The 20,271-nt window shown below is 36.6% G+C and overlaps 1 protein-coding gene across 3 annotated transcripts in view; it reads right to left on the bottom strand.

Annotated features, from left to right (window-relative positions):
- Window positions 1-20,271, bottom strand: part of OTOGL (otogelin like) — a 140,529-nt gene that overhangs the window by 71,992 nt on the left and 48,266 nt on the right. For all 3 annotated transcript variants that reach the window (XM_047866501.1, XM_047866502.1, XM_047866503.1), the window contains exons 21-26: window positions 20,197-20,271; window positions 17,593-17,645; window positions 15,851-16,013; window positions 11,778-11,885; window positions 10,888-11,026; window positions 2,901-3,035 (exon numbers count right to left, since the gene is read on the bottom strand). In XM_047866501.1, coding sequence (XP_047722457.1) covers window positions 2,901-3,035; window positions 10,888-11,026; window positions 11,778-11,885; window positions 15,851-16,013; window positions 17,593-17,645; window positions 20,197-20,271 — 673 coding nt within the window. The remainder of the gene's footprint in view (window positions 1-2,900; window positions 3,036-10,887; window positions 11,027-11,777; window positions 11,886-15,850; window positions 16,014-17,592; window positions 17,646-20,196) is intronic.

Genomic DNA, 20,271 nt, shown 5'->3' with positions numbered 1-20,271 from the left:
GGTCTAAAGGAGATACTGTACTCCTTTCTGTTCAGATTAGGAAGCGAGGATGTTGCTCATTGGAAGAGGGAGGGTGTTATGAATTACCCAAAATAGAAACGTCCACTTTAGATGAGAATGATAGCATTTTCAACAAATTCTAGTGATTTTAGAAAGATAAGTTATAAATGTGGAGAATTAACACATTTAAAGGGCAGCTTAAATATGTTTATAAAACAGTTATATCTTACATATTTGACAAAACAAAATTGGGCATTTATTGAAAGAGCAACAGTTTTTTCCTTCACCTAGATGAGCAATCCATCTGCCATAAAATAATGGTACTTATTTTTACTTCTAATGCTCAGGAAAAAAATGTTAATGGGGGATTTGTTAGTGGGGGAAACCATGTTTATGACTTTCCTTTATCTTACTTCATAATTCACACCTCATATGGAGATGCATACAGGTGAGCACTGGAAGTTGAAAGCTATACTGAACTGTAATTACAGCTTCAAAAATGTGTCAAACTGTCCCTACAAGAACAGTTACTATTTTCTCTTCAGTTTTTTCTCTAAAAAAAAACAATTTTTGTTCTTAGAACCTTTACCTATAAATGAATATCCAGCTGATAGCTATACCAAACTGCAGCAATTATGTCCAAAATATAACAACATGATATAGAGACTCTGTTTGCTTTGCCAAAAGCTTGATTGCTGCCTGGTTGGTCTCAACATTTCCGATTGAAGTATAAACTATGATCTAAAGTACTTGTTCTCAAACTTTAATGTCAAGAAGAATTGGGGGTACCATTAAAAATAATTGATTTTCATCCTCAACCTCAGCCATTCTAATTACTAAGGTGGGGCCCAGAAACCAGCTTTTATAATAGATATTCCAGGTGATTGTAATGCATATTTACAGACCAAACTTTGAGAAACTCTGTTCTAAAATCTCAGAGAGGCCACTTTTTAAAAGGCCATATATCAGGGGTGCCTAGGTGGTTCAGTCAGTTAAACACTAGACTCTTGGTTTCAGCTCAGGTCATGATCTTATGGTTCTTGGGTTTAAGCCCTTTGTTGGGTTCTGTGCTGACAGCACAGAGCCTGCTTGGGACTCTCATTCTCTCTCTTTCTCTCTTTCTCTCTCTCTCTCTCTCTCTCTCTCTCTCTCTCTCTGCTCCTCCCCTACTCTCTCTCTCTCTCTCTCTCTCTCTCTCTCTCTCTCTCTCTCTGCCTCTCTCAAAATAAATAAATACACTTAAAAAAAAAGTCATATGTCAGATCATGTCCTTTCTCAATGCCAAAATTTCTTACTTGTAAAACAAGTTCAAATATCTTACACCATTTAAGAGCCTCTGTGGTTTGGAACAAGCCTCCTGTCTACTGCCCTTGTTCCCATGTCCCCTGCTTTAAAGTCAGCCTGGAGACTCCTCCCTGAATCTCTTTGCCATACTGTCCCTCCACTATCCCTGTATACTTCAACCAAACTAAACCACTCGCAATTCTCCAAACAAACCATTGTATCTTTCAACTCTGTTCCTTTTAACATGACCATTCTTCTGTATTGACTGCCTTTCTATTCTCCCTCTTCACCTGCCTAATACCTACTCATCCTTTAAGACTCAGTTCAAATCATTTCATCCAGAGCATATCTTCTGAGCTCTCAAAAATAAGGAGGGTGAAGGAGAAGAGGAAAGCCATTTCTTGAAATCCATTATCTCACTTAATCCTTGTATGAACTTAAGAGGTAGATTCTCTAATCATCCCAAATTTACAATTGAGATAGCTGCAGCTTAAAGAGGTTAAGTAAGCTTGGCCAAAGTGACACAACTAGCAAGTGAAAAAAACAGGGATTCTAAATCACTACACTCTTAACAAAGTCCACACTCTTAACAACTACCCTAAACATCCAAGGATGGCTTCTTCTCAGGGATTCCCATACTGTCCTATACACTCTTGCACATTACACTGAACATTCTTGTTTATGTGAATGTCTCCCTTGCCTGAGTATAATTCTTTAAAGGCAAGCACAGTGTCTTTTCACTGTTCTAGTCCCAATAATTAATACAGATTTTGGTATATAGTAAAATGTATGAATGAATGAATGAAATGTATTCATTCTTTCAAATTGGGCAGGCTCCAAGAATACAGGAATAAGGGAAACCATGGCCCCACTTCTCACAGAACTCGTAGACAAATGGAAAAGACAGACAACCACACAAATAATTTCACTAAAGTGTGACTTGTGTCCCAACAAAGTGCTTGAAGGTATGAAGAAGAACTCCCTGAAGGAGTTAAGATGAGACCTACCATAGAAGAGTAAGTGAAAGAAAAGGCTGATCCAGGTGGGAGCAATGACTTTCATGAAGAACCAGAGGTGAGAGAAAAAATTGATCATTTAAAGAACTAATAAGAGCTCCAACTTCTGGAATATGAGCTCGAAGCAGAAAGTGATGAGACATGAGGCAGGAGAGGTGACTGACCATGGTCAGATTGGTGAGATCGTAAAAGGGAATGGGAAGTCATTTGAAAGTTGTGAGGCACTACAGTGACAGGAGATTAGATTCCCATTTTAGAAAGAAGCCACTCTGGCTGCAGTGTGGCAGGATAAAAGAAAAACTAAGACAGGAAGCCGAGAGTCTATTGTGGAGGGTTGTAGTACTCCAGATAATTGGTGATGGTTGCTGGGGCCAGAATCGTCACCATGGAGATGAAGAAAAGAGGAAAGAATTGGAATATAGAGAAGTGCAGTGTAAATGAAAAAGACAAGTGTGATTTACTGAAGTCACATAACAACAAAGAAAAGAAAATTGAAATCGAGTAATCACTTACAGAGAAAAGTACCCCAAATCGTTTCTATTTTGTTTTCAGTATTCTTGGGACAAGTTAAAATGATCATAAAAGAAATAATTTACTAACCTCTTTGTAAGGAGCGTCATTCAGATAAATTTCAGTGTCCCCAACTGAAATCAAAACACTTTTAGAACAAACAATATCGTTGTCAAAGCATTTCTTGTTCTGGGCAATGACAGATATATCTGAATCATCTGCACTCTGAAATGTTAAAAATAATGCATTAATATAAGTATATACTATATATAATTTTTGGTTATCTTTTATTAAAAAATTTTAAAGACCAAGATTAACAATGGATTGTACTGAAATCAAAATACATCTTATTTCTAAGATAAAAATCATTTTGATCTAATAATGTAAAAAAGTTTATGCAAATAAACCAAGATAGCTCAATCTTTAAACATTTATCTCTAATATCTTCCATTAAAATTTTGTTTTAGCAAAACTTTTTTTTCTATTTTACTATTATAGATCAAATTTATCAACCAGTTTCTGTTTCTTTTTTTCTTTTTTTTCTTTGTTTTTAAATATGAAATTTATTGTCAAATTGGTTTCCATACAACACCCAGTGCTCATCCCAACAGGTGCCCTCCTCAATGCCCATCACCCACCCTGCCCTCCCTCCAACCCCCCATCAACCCTCAGTTTATTCTCAGTTTTTAAGAGTCTCTTATGGTTTTGCCCTCTCCCTCTTTTTTTTTTCTTCCCCTTCCCCATGGTCTTCTGTTAAGTTTCTCGGGATCCACATAAGAGTGAAAACATATGGTATCTGTCTTTCTCTGTATGACTTATTTCACTTAGCATAACAGTTTCCTTTTAATAAATACCTAAGAACATGTCAGAGAAATTTTAAAAGAAATGTTTTCATTTGAGGCAACATCTTTTGTTATATTTTTGAAAAGTTTTCTGGCTAAATAATTTGCCTACAGGTTAAAATGGAAATAGATACAAAACTTTGGTACCGTTAGTAAATACAATAATGTGTATCATTTGAGGGCTTCCTTTGAACATTACACATGTTATATTTAATTATTTCTTTGATATTTAATTCTTAAGATAATTTTTAAATTATCTCCACTTTACAGATTAGAAAGTGAAGTTAAAAAGGGTTAATGGGGGCGCCTGGGTGGCGCAGTCGGTTAAGCGTCCGACTTCAGCCAGGTCACGATCTCGCGGTCCGTGAGTGCGAGCCCCGCGTCAGGCTCTGAGCTGATGGCCCAGAGCCTGGAGCCTGTTTCCGATTCTGTGTCTCCTTCTTTCTCTGCCCCTCCCCCATTCATGCTCTGTCTCTCTCTGTCCCAAAAATAAATAAATGTTGAAAAAAAAAATTAAAAAAAAAAAAAAGGTTAACGGATTGTCCAAGGTCACTTGGCTGAATAAAAGCAGAGACAGCTCAAAATCCTAATTTTTAAAATGCTACTTTTATAGAGAAATTAGGAATGGTCTAGCAATGACTGAGCAGAAAAATCAACTGTAAGTTGTAGGGAGTCCTTAGTTTTGGAGAATGGTATTTAGCCCATACACTCTGAACTTCCTCACCTCCATCTCACCTCCTCCTTCCTTCAGCCACTCCCACTAAGAACACATTCTCTAGAATCAGGGTTTCTTGTTTGATATGTTTCCTGGATGGGCTTGTATAGCTCTACAGGCCCTAGAAATTCATTGTAAAATGTTGTTTTTGATTACCTATATTTTTCTAAGAAGAAAGTCCATGGTTTTCATCAAATTTTAAAGTCCTTATCCCTCCAAAAGTTAAAAGCTACACTGCTCTAAGAGTGTTCTCACTAACTTGTAAAAGGTGGGAATTTCACCAGAGGAAAAAAAAATGTGGCATTTCTCTTTGAGCTCTGTATTCAATTTTCAAAGGCCTGCATGCATTTCCTGAATTCTTTTCATTTTTAGACATATGGGTCAGTGTTTATTTTCAAAGTGAAAAAGTCTTTAAATACCTGGAAATCATATAGGTCTTATAAATTCTCTACACTTAGTGTTTCATATCACCAGCAATATGAATGCCAGCTCAATATTTCTTTTGGCTTGGCCAAATTCTTTCTGTCTTATATGTAATTACTATAGCCTAGTACCAAGAGGATAGGTTTTCAATGAATAGTGTTGAAAAAGTAATTAATGTGTCCCTCTGTGACCCATTTTTCCTTCCTTCCTTCATAGGAACTGAGAGCTTTTGCTTCTTCTTAAACAATCCTTTTGCAAATCATCGCTTACATTTTGAAAAGGAGAATAATAAAGGTCATTAGGACGATTATGGCATTGTACTCAAAAAAATCATGCCTCATTTTCTGCCTTAATGAATGATTTTCAAATAAGAAAAAAATATGTAATTCAGGATTTTGTCTCGCTCATCCTCTTGAGAAAAGTTATTTAGGTTATGGGATGTGAAAAGCCAGCTGAAAGGCTTTCTGTTGCCATTACCTTTCTATTATTATTAATGAAAGTTCCTCAATGTTAGATTATTCTTTATATTAAACTCAGAATTTCCATGAAATATTCTATATTGTATGGTCTGTTTTGTAATATCATGTTATTGCTGACAGTAACTTGAGACAATATCAATTCCTAAGAGTCATGTTTCTATAATTTTCATTTCTAATGTATTTCAAGTTAATATTAGATTTCAAGATAATGCTATAGAGTTGCTAAGCAACATAGTAAGTAATGATTATAAAGCCAGAGGGACAAGGTCAACACCAGTGTGCCACATGGATTCCTCAAATCTTTTATTCTGAGGTACTACAAACATTTATAGAAAATATTCTCCCAACTGATTCCAAAACAAAATGTCAGCACGTCTCAAAGTAGAATATTATTTTACTCCACATGTCGGTCAATCTAAACACCTATCTTAGCCCCTACCCCTTTTAAGGGAAACAATCCAACACAAAGTTTCTTCTGATATAGCAAACTTAGCAGCCATGTTTTCTGTCCCACAGCAGTTTGGATCCAAAGCAGTACATTCACCAATGGGCCAACAAAGTTTTTTGGTTTTGTTTTTGTTTTTTTGTTTTTTTTTTTAATGTGGAAGAGATTTATTGGGAAGACATTTTGAATTATAAAGAGGAAAAGTAGGCAGAGTCTGACACCTGTGAAGGGGAGAGAAAAGGAAAGAAAAGGAATAGAAAGAGAGAGAAAAGGAAGATTGGGTAGGAAGAGTCTCAGACAGCAGCACAGTACCAAGAAAATTCTGGCCTGGCTAATGGGGAGTCTTTGAGCCGATGTTACACATCATGGGAGTGGGCAAGCATACTCATTTACTGTAACCCCACCATACTCATTCATTGGCTGGGAACAGCTTGAGGGAAGTGTGACTTCAGCAGGAACACAGTGGTGGATCCCATGGGGCAGCAGCTGGGGTTCTCAGTCAATTCTGCTTCCCATAAGAGGAGATTTGAATGATGCGTTTCCATTGCTGCTACATCATCTTTTGGAAGTCTTCAGGCTTTTTCATTAATTAGTGGTGGATATAAAGACCATAAATAGTCTTTCATGCTACCAAATTTTACCTATATATTTGACAGCTGTCATGAAACATGCTATGAAGTTAATAATATATGGTCTACACTCTGGAAAACAGTGTGGCATTTCCTCAAAAAATTAAAAATTTAAATACCCTACAACCCAGCAATAGCACTACTAGGAATTTATCTAAAGGATACAGGAGTGCTGATTCACAGGGGCACATGTTCCCCAGTGTTTATAGTAGCACTATCAACAATAGCCAAAGTATGGAAAGAGCCCAAATGTCCATTAACTGATGAATTGATAAAGAAGATGTGGTATATATATATATATATACCATATATATATATATATATATATATATATATATATATATATATAAAGATGTGGTATATATATATATAACATGGAATACCACCAGACGATGAAAAAGAATGAAATCTTGCCATATGCAATAACATGGATGGAACTGGAGAGTATTATGCTAAGTGAAATAAGCCAGTGAGAAAAATACAGATATCATATGTTTTCACTTATGTGTGGAATTTGAGAAACTTAACAGAAGACCATAGGGGAAAGGAAGGAAAAATTTACAGAGAGAGAGACAAACTATAAGAGACTCTTAAATACAGAGAACAAACTGAGGGTTGATGGGGGTGGGAAAATAGGAGATGGGCATTGAGGAGGGCACTTGTTGGGAGGAGCACTGGGTGTTGTATGTAAGCAATGAATCACAGGAATCTACTCTTGAAGCTAAGACTACCCTGTATACACTATATGTTAGCTAATGTGACAATAAATTATTAAAATAAACAAACAAAAAAACAAACAAAATATGGCTTAAAAATCAATACAGTGTACTTTTCATTTCCAGTTTCCATATTTGTTAGGTTCTGGGCCCCTGGGGCCACCTTTTTCTTTGGTAACAGGATTAACATCATCCAGAAATGTTGCCGCTGGTTCTTTCTCTAAATGAGAATCTTCTGATGCATCAAAACAACCTTCTGGTAACTTTGGCTTCTTTAGAGATCATTTAATGGCTTTGGATTTTTCTCCTTGAGAGCTCATTTTCCTCACATAATAACTCGGAAGGGGTGATCTTGCCACTCTCCACACTGTGGCCGGGATGCAGCCAGGCCACCCAGCTACCCCTGATACAATCATGGTACCAACTTGGGCCAACGGAGTTTAATGCAAGCATGAAAAAAAGACTACTTTAGTCTATTAGATTATCTCTCACACTTGAACCAGAAAATGGTGGGGATTTTTTAAAGTTTTTTTGTATTAAGATTTGAGGGTAAACAGACAGAAAGAGGATAGAAGGTAGAGTGGGGCTGAACAGACGAGAGCAAGCTTAAAATACAAGGAAGCAGAAACAATGAACTGATGCAAAAGTAAAAGATACAGAAAAAGAGTTATACAAGCAAGGCTGAGAAAGCAGAGTCGAGCAGTGACACAGACACTGGCCCAGTTTTATAAATGCCATCAGAACATCCCTGAATTCCTGCTGCCTGGGAGGCAAGACCATCTGTCAGTTGTCACCTTTGTGAGCTGTACAGTCTTGTGCAAAGATTTCCTTGGGATGGGATTTCCTTTGGAGTTTTGCCCACAGATTACCACAGGAGCCCCCTACTGTTGGGTCCCTGAAATAGCAGGCACCTAACCAGAATGCCATGAAAAGAAAACCACCCTGAGGTGCTTCATTACTGAGGAAATCTACCTGACAATACCCTGAAAAATAAATGAGTTGTAATGTAGTATCAGTTCCTCCTCCTCCATGAAACTTTCCTACTTGCTGTTTCTCCAGTCAAAATCAGTTACATTCCAACAAGAGAGCTTTAATTTATCCCAGCCTTCTAGTTTCTTGTTTATTAATGACTTCTCCAAACATAAAACAATTGAGGGTAAAGCTAATGTCTTAACAATTGTACCCTTAGAGCTCCTAACATAGAGGCATAGAGTGTAAATTTAAATATGAAAGAAAGAAAGAAAGAAAGAAAGAAAGAGAAAGAAAGAGAAAGAAAGAAAGAAAGAAAGAAAGAAAGAAAGAAAGAGAAAGAAAAAGAGAAATAAAAGATAATTACTGGAAAGCTTATGCTATTAAGAGCTACTGAATATTTTAGAAGGTTTTAATATACAGGATGGTTTATCTAAGTAGGTAAACTATTACAATGCAAAGTAAATATTGAACCTTAATATCTAAGGTTAATAATGAAGATCAATCTAGGGTACCTGGGTGGCTCTGTCAGTTAAGCATCTGACTCTGAATCTCATTTCAGGTCATGATCTCACAGTTTGTGAGTTCAAGCCCCATGTTGGGCTCTGCACTGACAGAGAGAAGCCTGCTTGGGATTTGGGATTTGGAATTCTCTCTCTCTCTGCCCCTCCTCCCATCTCTCTCTCTCAAAATAAAGAAATAAATTTTAAAAATATATTTTAGAAAAGAAAAAAATAATGAAGATCAATCTTATGGATAAAATATCACAATGATATTTATTAATTTTTATAAAAATGTCCATTACAATATAGTGAATAATTCACTAGTATAACTCTAATTAGTTATTAATAGTAAGTTTTTATTCTTTTTTTTTAGGGTTTATTTATTTATTTTGAGAGAGACAGAGAGAGTATTAGTGGGGGAGGGGAGAGAGATAGGGAGACAGGGAGGGAACCCCAAGCAGACTCCAATGCTGGGTTCAAACTCATGAACCATGAGGTCATCACCTGAGCCAAAATCAAGAGTCAGAGGCTTAACTGACTGAGCCACCCAGGCGCCCAGTTTTTATTCTCTTTAATTACCAAATTAAATACAGTAAAAGTCACATTCTGAAGTCTATTCTTTATAAACACTTTCTTTTTAAAAAAAACATTGTCGGTGTAAAAAAAAGAAAGAATACTTCTGCTTTGGCAGAAAACCAGACACATATAATTCTAGAACTTAGAAATTTAGACTTTTAATATTCTTCATATCTTAATCTTACTACATGAACCCTAAGGACAGATCTTAATCCAGATATTAAATTAGGGACCTAAATTTCATTGCTTACTAAAAGATTAGAGGCATGTCTCCTATGACATATCTTCTTATATAGAAGCAGACACATCTTATTAAAATTTGAAACTGAACATGAGGTATTGATTTTTAACAGAAAGATATAGTAGCAAATTAAAGTGATGATAGGAAATCAGGTTTTAAAAGTCTAAAAGCCAAACTTTAATGGCTCTTGCCTGAAAAATGGAATGCTGTTATAGTGCAGTGTCAGTAAAAGGAAAAAAAAAAGAAAAAAAGAAAAGAAAAGAAAAAAAAAGGCTGCTCTAGTCATTCAGCATCAAACATAAGGACATACTTTCATTTCACCAGGAACCAGAGTTGAGACAAATATTCTACTTGAAATGCTTTCTGCACAATCATTATTTTAAAAAGACGAGTAAACAGTATGATTTCTCTACCGTGAAGACAAATGAGAGGTTAAGAAAAAGCCAGGCAGAGCATACAGCTCAAATAAGTAGTTAGTAATAGTTCACCAAAGGCCCATTATTTTGCAAAATGACTTGGGGAGGAAAAAACAAATGTAAGGCATGATCCCAATCTTCTCAACTTTAGAATTTTCCTGGACAAATTTGGATCTATTCTTTAAGAAACTTAAAGCTGCTCATAATGGAGGCTGACTGAGAATATTTCCCAAATGGGAAATTTAATGGTTTAAAGCATAAGCAGGAGTTGTTTAAGTTTGGAACACTTTCGATTTTACTGTTCGTTTTCTATTTAATAGAACTAATATAAAATAGGAATGTGTCTACTTTGTTGAAATATGCTTAAAAGAACAGGATCACACACAAACCTCTAATAACATAAAAGCCTTACTCGGGGGAAAAAAAACATGCATTCAAGATAATCACAAGTTACCTTGCTGGAAGAAAAGATGTTATTTTCTTTATTCTTGTAAAACTTCTTTCTAAAACTTACGTTTTAGATTTAGAAATTCAATTCTGGAATCAATGATGTTTAAATAAAATTCAGGTATAAGGAAAATCTAAGCGCACTAAACATGAGAAATTTTAAGGATTTTATCAGATATACAAAGCCCAGGGTTAACTGCAGGATAGCATCAAGATAACATGTCTAGAATTAAGAGTAATGTCTCTTTATTGCTATAACCATAAACAATATATATTATTCAATGCTGGTTTGATGTCTTATATTTGTATTCACCAAACTAAGCCAATAAAAATAAATATGGCTGACATTTATTGAACACTTACTATATATCAAACATTATCTAAGAGATTTACATACATTTATCTTATTTAATCCTAAGAATTACTCCCAGGAGACAGCTACAATTATTATCTCCATTTTACAAATGACAAAACAGAAGCACAGAAAGTTTAAGAATTAGCCCATCACCTATAAAGAATAAACCTTAAGAATGAGTCAAGGGAATGTTTAAAATTGCTATAACTTTTATAGGTTTTTTAAATGACATTTGGATTTGATATAGCATGTAGCAGCACACTTGTTTTTCACATTAAGTCTTCACACAAGTGCAAATAAAAGTACATAGTTGTGACATACCTTTATCAAAAATACTTGGCAATCACTGATATAGTCATATTCCAGTCCATCAAAAGAATGATAATGCCGGTCCCCATATATTGTGCACACGGCTGGGCATGGATAATATGTGCAATTGAACATTCCTCGTCGACAAACACTATCAAAAAAGAATGCCAGTTATCTTTCTAAGACATTTGGCTCTAATTAGTGGTTTTCAAGCAGTATAAACACTGTAAGGTTTGTATTCAAGAACATTCACTGAGCCCATGGCCCTTAGAAATATTGCCAGTTGGCTCAATAACATTTATTACACTGACAAGTTAGGCCTATATTTATCACTTTGTTTCAATATACTCTCAGACACCACAACCAAGCCTAAAAATTGTGCTTGGGTCATCTGATAAGAGATGCCAGAGTGAAAAATCAAATATAGTCCTGATGGCAGCAAAAAAGCCCACAATGCCATCTCCTATATTTCGATCAGTTTAAATACATTACACATGACATTGTTCAGGAGCTTGGAATTTGTTTCCACATTTTAAGGAAACTCTATTTCAGTTTTGTTCTGTGGTGTTGTTTTGGCTTATTTCCAAAAAGAAACATTTCCATTAAATGTGATCTTCTCTTTGGAACATTTATTACTTTCTTACAAACTTGAGATATTTTTACTAGTTAAATTTCCAAACTTTCACATTTCAGTTTTCTTCTGGGTTGAACAAATATGCCCCAAAATAATGGTATGATTCCACTATAGATAGTAACTCTCCACCAACTCCTGAATGCCTTTAAAATCTTATTTACTCCACCTTGATTTGTTTTGTTGCTGAAGTCAGTCACATTAAGTAAATACAAAATGATCAAATACAATTGCTTAGGAAAAACGTTGTGAAATAAATGGATCTCATTACCAGGTATAACATGGTGTAGCAATCACTTCTCCCGAGAGGTACTCCCAATCTTTCCAGATGCATGGACAGCTTTCAGGAACATAACACTTTCCTTTGTGCTCTGCCATTCTTCCCAGTGAAGAAGTAAATACTATTTAGTATAAACTACTAATTTCAGTTTTTAAAAAATCAGCAATCTTGTCATATTCAACACCATCTATGTTCCTTACAGCTGCCACAGGTATGTTCCATCTGACCTATGATGGGGTCAGATCTAATCTTTATCTCCCTCTTTTCACACAGTACCTTGCCTATCATGGTAGTAAATAAAATGCCAGGCAAGTGATTGGATGCAATATTTTAACCTTTTTGGTATTGCTTAGCACCATAAAACAAAAACAGAAGCTTAAATTTCTGGTGACAGTGAGCTATTCTGAAAAGAACATTTAAAGAATAAGTGAGGGCTCCTTTTATTAATATTTGCTACTTAAAAGAAAACAATCTGTGGGGTCTAACGATTTTTCAATAAAATAGTAAATTGTGAGATAGATAACATTTTCTGTTGCAGGACAGAGAGAGTAATCAAAAGCTCCTTATGGAAGTGCTTAAATTTAAAAGCATGAGAATTTAGTTAAGATGTGTTTTGAATAAAAAGCATTACATCAAGTGTTTCACATTGTTGGTTATTTACATAAACTTTGATTGCTGGTTTCCTTTGATGTGTTATTTCCTTCTTGAAAGATTATCCCACAAAAAAGTATCTTCAAGTATCTATGAAATATAAAATTAAATCTTATAATCTCAATGAGAATTAACTTTGTTGTATTTTCAAAATATTTTGATATGAAGATTAGATACATATTGTATATGATATATATTCCAATACCTTAATATAAATATATACATATATTTTTCAATATTCTTAAAATCTTTTCTCAAGAATTTATTTCATAAACAATAATAAAATATTACTAATAAAATTTAAATTATAATAATATAACTATAATATAATAATTTAAGGGGCAAGTGGGTGGCTCATCCGACTCTTGATTTCGGCTCAGCTCATAATCTCACAGTTGTGAGCTTGAGAGCTGAGCATGGGGCCTGCTTAAGATTCCCTCTCCCTCTTCCTCTGTCCCCACCCCTCATGCACGCTCTCTATCAAAAAAATAATGGCAAACTAATAAAAACAAATAGCTACTAAAAATAGACAAACTATATGAAGATTTTTTCTGAATTTGCTTTAAAATGTTATAATTCAGGGGCGCTGGGGTGGCTCAGTGGGTTAAGTGTCCGACTTCAGCTCAGGTCATGATCTCATGACTCAGGAGTTTGAGCCCCGCATCGGGCCGTATGCTGACAGCTCAGAGCCTGGAGCCTGCTTCAGAGTCTGTGTCTCCCTCTCTCTCTACTCCTCTCCTACTCACACTTTGTCTCTCTCTCTCTCTCTCTCTCAAAAATAAAATTATTTTAATAATTTTTCAAAAATAAAATAAAATGTTATAATTCAATGCTATCAAAATTAACACAGAAGTCAGGAATCCTGAATTCTTGCCTCTTCTCTCGAATAGAAATGATGCCATTTGTTTCCTTCTCTGCTTTCACTCTCACATCTCTTCTAGCACAGCACTGTAACTCCTTATTCAATGTACATGTTGTCCGTTAGACTTCAAGCTCCACTGGGGAAGACCATGAGTATCTTGATGATTGCGTCCCAATGTCTAGCATAATACCAGACACTCAGTTGTTGAGTGAAGGTGAATAAATGAACCTACCTCTATAAATGCTGTGTTATCTCACTTAGATTTCTCCCTCCAGACAACAGAGTCCTACAGTCTGCATTTTCTCAGCTCAACCCTCCCAAACTTCTAGCCACTTTCCTTGGGCGTTGCCATGTCTCCTCTGCCTAGAAAACCCTTCTCCTCCCTTGCTCCTCCTGAAAAACTTCTCATCATTTAAGACTTAGTTTAGTGCAATCTTTTACGTCCCACACTCCCTATACCTAGAAATTTATAAATACCTTTACCTCATTTCATCGCAATGAATCTTCCAATGCAAGTACTTCATTAAATGTCTTGCAAAGATAATAAAATCAACAGCACAAACTAATATTTTTGAGTGCTTTCTATGGCCCAGACACTGTTCTAACCACTTGAAATAGAGCACTAACTCCCCTAAACCTAGTGACAATCCCATAAGGTAGATTCTGTTGTCATCGTATAAATGTATTTTAGTAGCGCCCCCCTACGACACGGTAGCTCAACACAGTGTGCCACACATGAGTACCGTATGATGGTGCACTGCACATACTCCACCCCCATGAAATAGATATTTGTATGTACATTTTTAAAAAGAGGAAACTGAGATTCCAGGTGGTTAAGTCACTTGCCCTGAGATACTTCAGCTAATAAGGAGAGCCAATATTTGAACCCATTTCTGTATGACTCTTTCCACTCTGTTACTTTCTATTTCTTTAATCCACAGTGATTTCTAAGCTGAGGTCTGAGGATTTTTCAGACTCGATAAATTGCTGTCATGATGACGAGCTCCACGAAAACTGGTGACACCAGGTTTATTGCCCTAAAATAAGCCAGCCAAGATCATATGGAAGACAATCCAAATAGTATTACCATGAATAGCTTTATAACAGAAAGTTCTATGTAATAAAGTTATTTCCAAATCATTCAGAGGCCTCAGTTAATTCCAACTATATTTACTTCAATATAAGACGACAAGGTGGGAGAAAATTTCTTTAATTTTTGTAATGAAGTTAGACAAGTAAATAAATAAATCATTGTTGAACTAAAAGTCAAAGGTAACAGTAAATAGATAACAATAAATAAATAATGGCATCAGCTGCAAACAAAATTAGGATGCAGCTTTATCTAATCATCCATACATCCTTGAGTCACAATCAAATCAAATAAATGAAGCAATGTTGTAGGTTTCAATTATTTTAGCATAATAATAGTTATATCTCCCTTGCCCTTTTTACTAAAATGTCTTCCTCGCTCATCTGCTCTATAACTTGATTTTTACCTGCCTTTATTTTCCCATGCATGGGCAGTCGTTCTTTCAATCTCTTATGTCCTTCCTTTCTAAAGAGATTGGTACATTCCCAAGTCACTTGACTCTTTTACCTATTCCAGATGGGGACCATTTAGACAAATGCAACTCTCTTGAGAAACAGACCACAAAACCTCTTTCTTCTTTGCTCATGGTTTACACAAACTGAGCTCAGGAATCCCTCTGTGTGAATATATTCACCAAGGAAGAATGGGTGACCTGTTTGCCTTAGGTGGCCTCTCTCTATGCACTGCCTCAATTCACTACCAGAAGACGGAGGGCCAGTGAGACCAGATGTTATATGTGCCTATGAAGAAGCTGATAGCTGCCAGATTCTGTATGTGCTTTTCCTGTGTACAAGGTATTACTGCCACTAAATAAATTACAAAGATAGTAGTAGACACACACCATATCTAACAAACCTAACAGTTTAAAAGAAACTTGCGGAATAATCACTCAGCCAACGTCAGCAGAGCTGGGATTTGAACTCTGGTGTGTTTGAAGCCAGAGTTCCCACTATTACCCACTGCCCTATGTAGCCTCAACACACCAGTTTCTGTAACATCTATTAAATAAAACATTAGCATCACTATTATAACTTAACTTCAACGACATTAACAGCACCACAGAATATACAAAAGATATGCACTTAAAGTATTTTGAATGGACACTGGGTCACTATCACTTTCCCAAAATTTCATTTAAACCAGGAGATAAATGCCAAGTCCATCCTGATATGAATCCTCTCCTCAATTCTTTGTATTACTTTAATAATATTGCATATATAACATATGTGTGACATATTGAATCATTTGTTATACGTCATATGTAGTATTTCAAATATAACATATGTGATATATTACATGAGTATAACAAAATAATTACAATAGTCCCCTAGTTACCAACTCAAAGTTAACCACCAGGCAGATCAACAATTTTAGCTATGTTTATAAATAATGTTATTAAGAGCTCTTGCATTTTCTGTCAAATCCTGAATGCTCTATTTTTTTTTTAAAAAAGAGACTTACCCTGGAGCACAAACACAGCCACTTATACAGGGTGAGGATGGGGCGCAAGTGAAGTTCATGGCCAGGTTTGCGCACGTAGTCTCACAATTTACACCACCAGCTGGCAATTCAGGGTCAGGAAATCTGCAGTCAAAATACACTTTTCCCTCGGGACAGGCATGAACTTTAGAGAAAAAGGCACAGATAAAATACCCTTAGCATTGTATTTCCTCCACAGACAAATAACCATATTGACATGCATTTGTCATCAAAGCAGAATTCACCATAGAATATCTTACCAGTTATTATTAGCTGATGCTCTGACTCTGTAATGTTTGTTTGAGGAGCTTACAAACCTTTTCTAGGAAGACTCTTTTGTCTCCTAAATGTTTAAAACCTATTTTGAGTTTGAAAATCTTAACTGCCTTCCCCAAAGCAATAATTATGTAATTTTCTGAGGTCAAGAAACAGGGTATTTTGATTAATCCAAACATACATTTTCAATTTTGGAGGGACTGGTAATATAATACACTGAAGCTCTTACAAAGCTGTGTATTTACAATGAACACATAATACTTTTAGATCTTGCTCCACCTCTGAGTCATTATTTATATCAATCCTCACTATACTGTAGAAGTGCAGAAGTAAACATAATTATAGACAGGGTAAGGGCTACATATTCTTCCAGAAAGTTTTTGGGCTCAGAGGGATTAAACAAGCTCCCTTGTTTGGGGCCAATAGGATCAAATCTTGTGCATTCCTCTGTGAGAAGTCTGGCCACCTGGATTTTCCCCTCTTTATTCTCAGCCACACTGAAGCAAATGGGACAAGAAAAGGATGGCCCAGTTGTTACTGAGTATGTGTGGTCCTTGAACATACCCTGTAAGGAAGCCTAGATAGCTTCTAGATAGCTTGAATCCTTATCATTATGCAAATCCAGGGCCTATAAATCAAGGCTAATTTATAATAGCATATACAAGACCATGCAAATAAATAACAAAACAATAGCTCCTTTTTATCAGTCTAGACGCTATCTGTTATAAGCAATGAAAGTAGTGTTGTTTATGATTTCCCTAGAATTTCTGAACAGTAACTAAAAATTTGAGGCATTATGGTGAAAATAAATAATTTACAGGGTGCCCTAATAGATAGGATTTTCAGGAATGATTAGCAAGTGTTAAGTGGGATTCTAAATAGAGATGGAAGTAGATGTCATCTTAGAAGACATTTTTCATTAATGGCTGCTAGTCCTAGAGTCCAAGAACCAGTGGCAATGACATCACCTTGGTCATAAGCAGAGATGTAGAGTCTCAGACATCATCCCTGACTTGCTGGATCAGAATTAATGTTTTACCAAGGTCCCCAGGTGATTGTGTACGCATTAAATCTGAGAAGTCCTGGTCTAGTTTGGCAATTACTGCTCCACAAGTGGGTTTCAACAGGTACCTGGATACATATGCCTAAAGCCCTCCATGCACCTGAGGTGGTTCTGGGGTAGGCAGCATCTAGGCAACAACATCCCCTAGGTCAATCAGCTCTGCCCCTCAGCAGCCTTGCAAGGTCACCCCAGGATGTCCTACAATTATTATAATTATGAAAGTGAAAAAAGTTAGGAAGCACTGGAGCACCATATTGAGGAATATTCCCAAGACTATATTCATGCACATTGGCAAGGAAGGCTGTGATGGATTTTTGATTTCCAGAAAAATGGCAGCAGTGTTGGAGCTGCATTCTCTTTAAGGAGAACATCTACTAGATCTTACCAGTAGAGGGCGTTGCTGGCTCATCACATTTCACAGTCCCATTTGAACACTGGCTAGTAGAAGCAAACAAATAGTTAATTCATGAAGCCACAACTCAGTTTTTTCTGTATTTCAAAAACAATCAAATAAGTGTTTGGCTTAGCTTGATCCAAACTTCAGCTCCAACACTGAAGAGAGCTATTTCAGTTCAATATTTATCAAACATGTATGTGTGGGGCACTGCAATGGGCATGGGGGATACAAAAACTGAAAGTCATAGCCTTTATCCAAGTGCTTATGTTCTAATAAGAAAGGAAGACATATAAATAAATAATTTATGCAGTGAGACATATGCAACATGGAAATATGTTTAACATACAGAAATAAAGCACAGAAAAATGTCTTAAAATCTGTTGGCAACTGACATCAAGACAGTCAAAGAAGGTAAAGTCGGGACAGTTTTAAAGAATGGCTGGAGGTTATGATATGGATAAAGCAGGAAGGCTATGACACTCAGAGGAGATGTGGTACAAAGCCACATGTGGTAGAACGGTGTTCCGTGTAACACAGTACAACGCAAGAAGTGACAGGAGACGTAGGTGGCAAAGAGGCAAAGGCCACCTCCATTAAGACGCTAAGACTTTATTTATCCCGGAGACCTTAAGTGGAGAAGTAATATGGTTGGTTCCAATTCTAGAAAACTCATTCTGGCAGCAATGTTGAAGATAGAATGGAGTCACATTCTCCTTGCCAATTAGGATCTAAATTCAGGGCATACGGCAAAGCAAATCAAGCAAGATTAATCTTGAAAATCCCTTAAGAAGGTATCACTTAATTATATCTCAATGTAAAGAAGAAATCAAGATAGGAAACAAACACATCATTTCTGAATAACTCCAACATAGACAGTTTTTACTTCAGCTTTGGACCAGATCATGTGTTCTATATTTGAGCCCAGATGAAGAAGCAGACTAACATACATGGCCATATCACATGAAAACTATGCTTATGCATCATGTAACACTGAGATGACACTCAGAGCTATGATTTACTCACACTGTGCATGACAGAGAGGAACTGAGACATACAGATCTCAGGGCACAGATCCTGGTCTTCCGTATCATACTCTCTCTGGGACATAGGCTTTTTGAGAGGAACGGTATGTGAGGTCACTACACTAATGGATTTTTTTTTCCTTATTGAGGTGGGATAGTTCCTTTTGCCAAGTTTACTGAAATAAATCCAACTACTTTAAATTCTAAACAGATATAACACTGAGGTAATGTGGAAGGGGGCAAGAATAGAGGCAAGAAAACCAGGTGGAAATGTCCAAAAAAGAGACAGTGAGAGACATTGCTAGCAAGTAGGGTTGGGAATGAGGGAAGGAATTTCACACATATCCAGAAAGTAAAAAGTCCACTGTGGTTGGCAGTTACTGGCTGGAAATGTTGAGCAGGAGGAAAAAGTCAAAAATGGCTCCCAAATTAGTTTGGGAAACTGGCCGGTAGCAAAACCTAGAAGAGGAAGATTCAAGCTCAGGTTGCCTTTGTGTCTTGATCGAGGGGTAGTAGGAAGGGAGATGGAGACAACAACAAAGGTAAATTGACCATAAACAGCATTCTGCCATAGATACAAAATAAGCTGCCGAGCAAAGTGGTCAATGGAGCAAGCACTGCAGAACCAGGTTCCCCAGAATTGAAAATCGGCTCTGTTCCCAAGTTGTTTAACTGCCTGTGCCTCATTTTCCTCACCTGTACACTGGGGCTAAAGCAACAGTGCCAATCTCTTAGGGGTACAGTGATGAGTGTTTTAGTAATAGACATAAAACGTGTAGAATGGCACCAGGACTGCAGAACGTGCACGGAAACGGCCAGGTAACATTATTATTATCATTACTGTTACTATTATCTTCTGTCAGGTGTTCCTCTGGTGCCACTGAAAGAGGGAGCTTAGGAGTTGGATGAAAGTAAGTGTGGACTGCTGCATGGATGTGTCCTCATTTTCAACCAACAGGTTACAACAGGAAAGCGTGTTAGCCATGAATAAGTGTTATCTCACTAGGATCGACGTCACTAAGGAGGGGGTTCACTGACTCCAGTGTGTGATGTGGTTCAGGCCAACTGAAACCTCTCAGCAACTTGCCATACTTCTATCTGAGAACCAAATTAATTAAAGGGCTTCCATGTTGCTTCAATTCGTAACTGTTTTCTGCAGTTATGAGCATAAGACTTGGGCATTCCCTGCTGAAATGTAAGAGATATATGGCTTAGGGGTTCCTGAGGGGCTCAGTTGGTTAAGCGTCTGACATCGACTCAGGTCATGATCTCATGGTTCATGGGTTCAAGCCCCACATCGGGCTCTGTGCAGACAGCGCAGAGCCTGGAGCCTGCTTCTGTCTCCCTCACTTTCTGCCCTCCCCCACTTGTGCTCTGTCTCTCTGTCTCTCTCTCTGTCTCTCAAAAATAAAAATAAAACATTAAAAATTTTAAAAATATATGGCTTAAAAGGCCACATTAAAGTTATCTGTATATTTGAAATTACAGAAGTCACATTTAAATTTACAGTTTTGATTAAAAAATTGTATTAGTACATGTTGTCAAGTACATCCCCATCATTAAAATCTACCATAAGCCCGACGGTGTTGGGATGAGTTCCCCAGGTTGATAAACGCTGCCCCTATAGTGACACCGGCAGTGAAAT

Source organism: Prionailurus viverrinus, chromosome B4 (genome assembly GCF_022837055.1).
Source record: "Prionailurus viverrinus isolate Anna chromosome B4, UM_Priviv_1.0, whole genome shotgun sequence".
Lineage (NCBI taxonomy): Eukaryota > Metazoa > Chordata > Mammalia > Carnivora > Felidae > Prionailurus > Prionailurus viverrinus.
The sequence above is the reverse complement of the archived record's forward strand: the minus strand, read 5'-3'. Positions and strand labels throughout refer to the sequence as shown.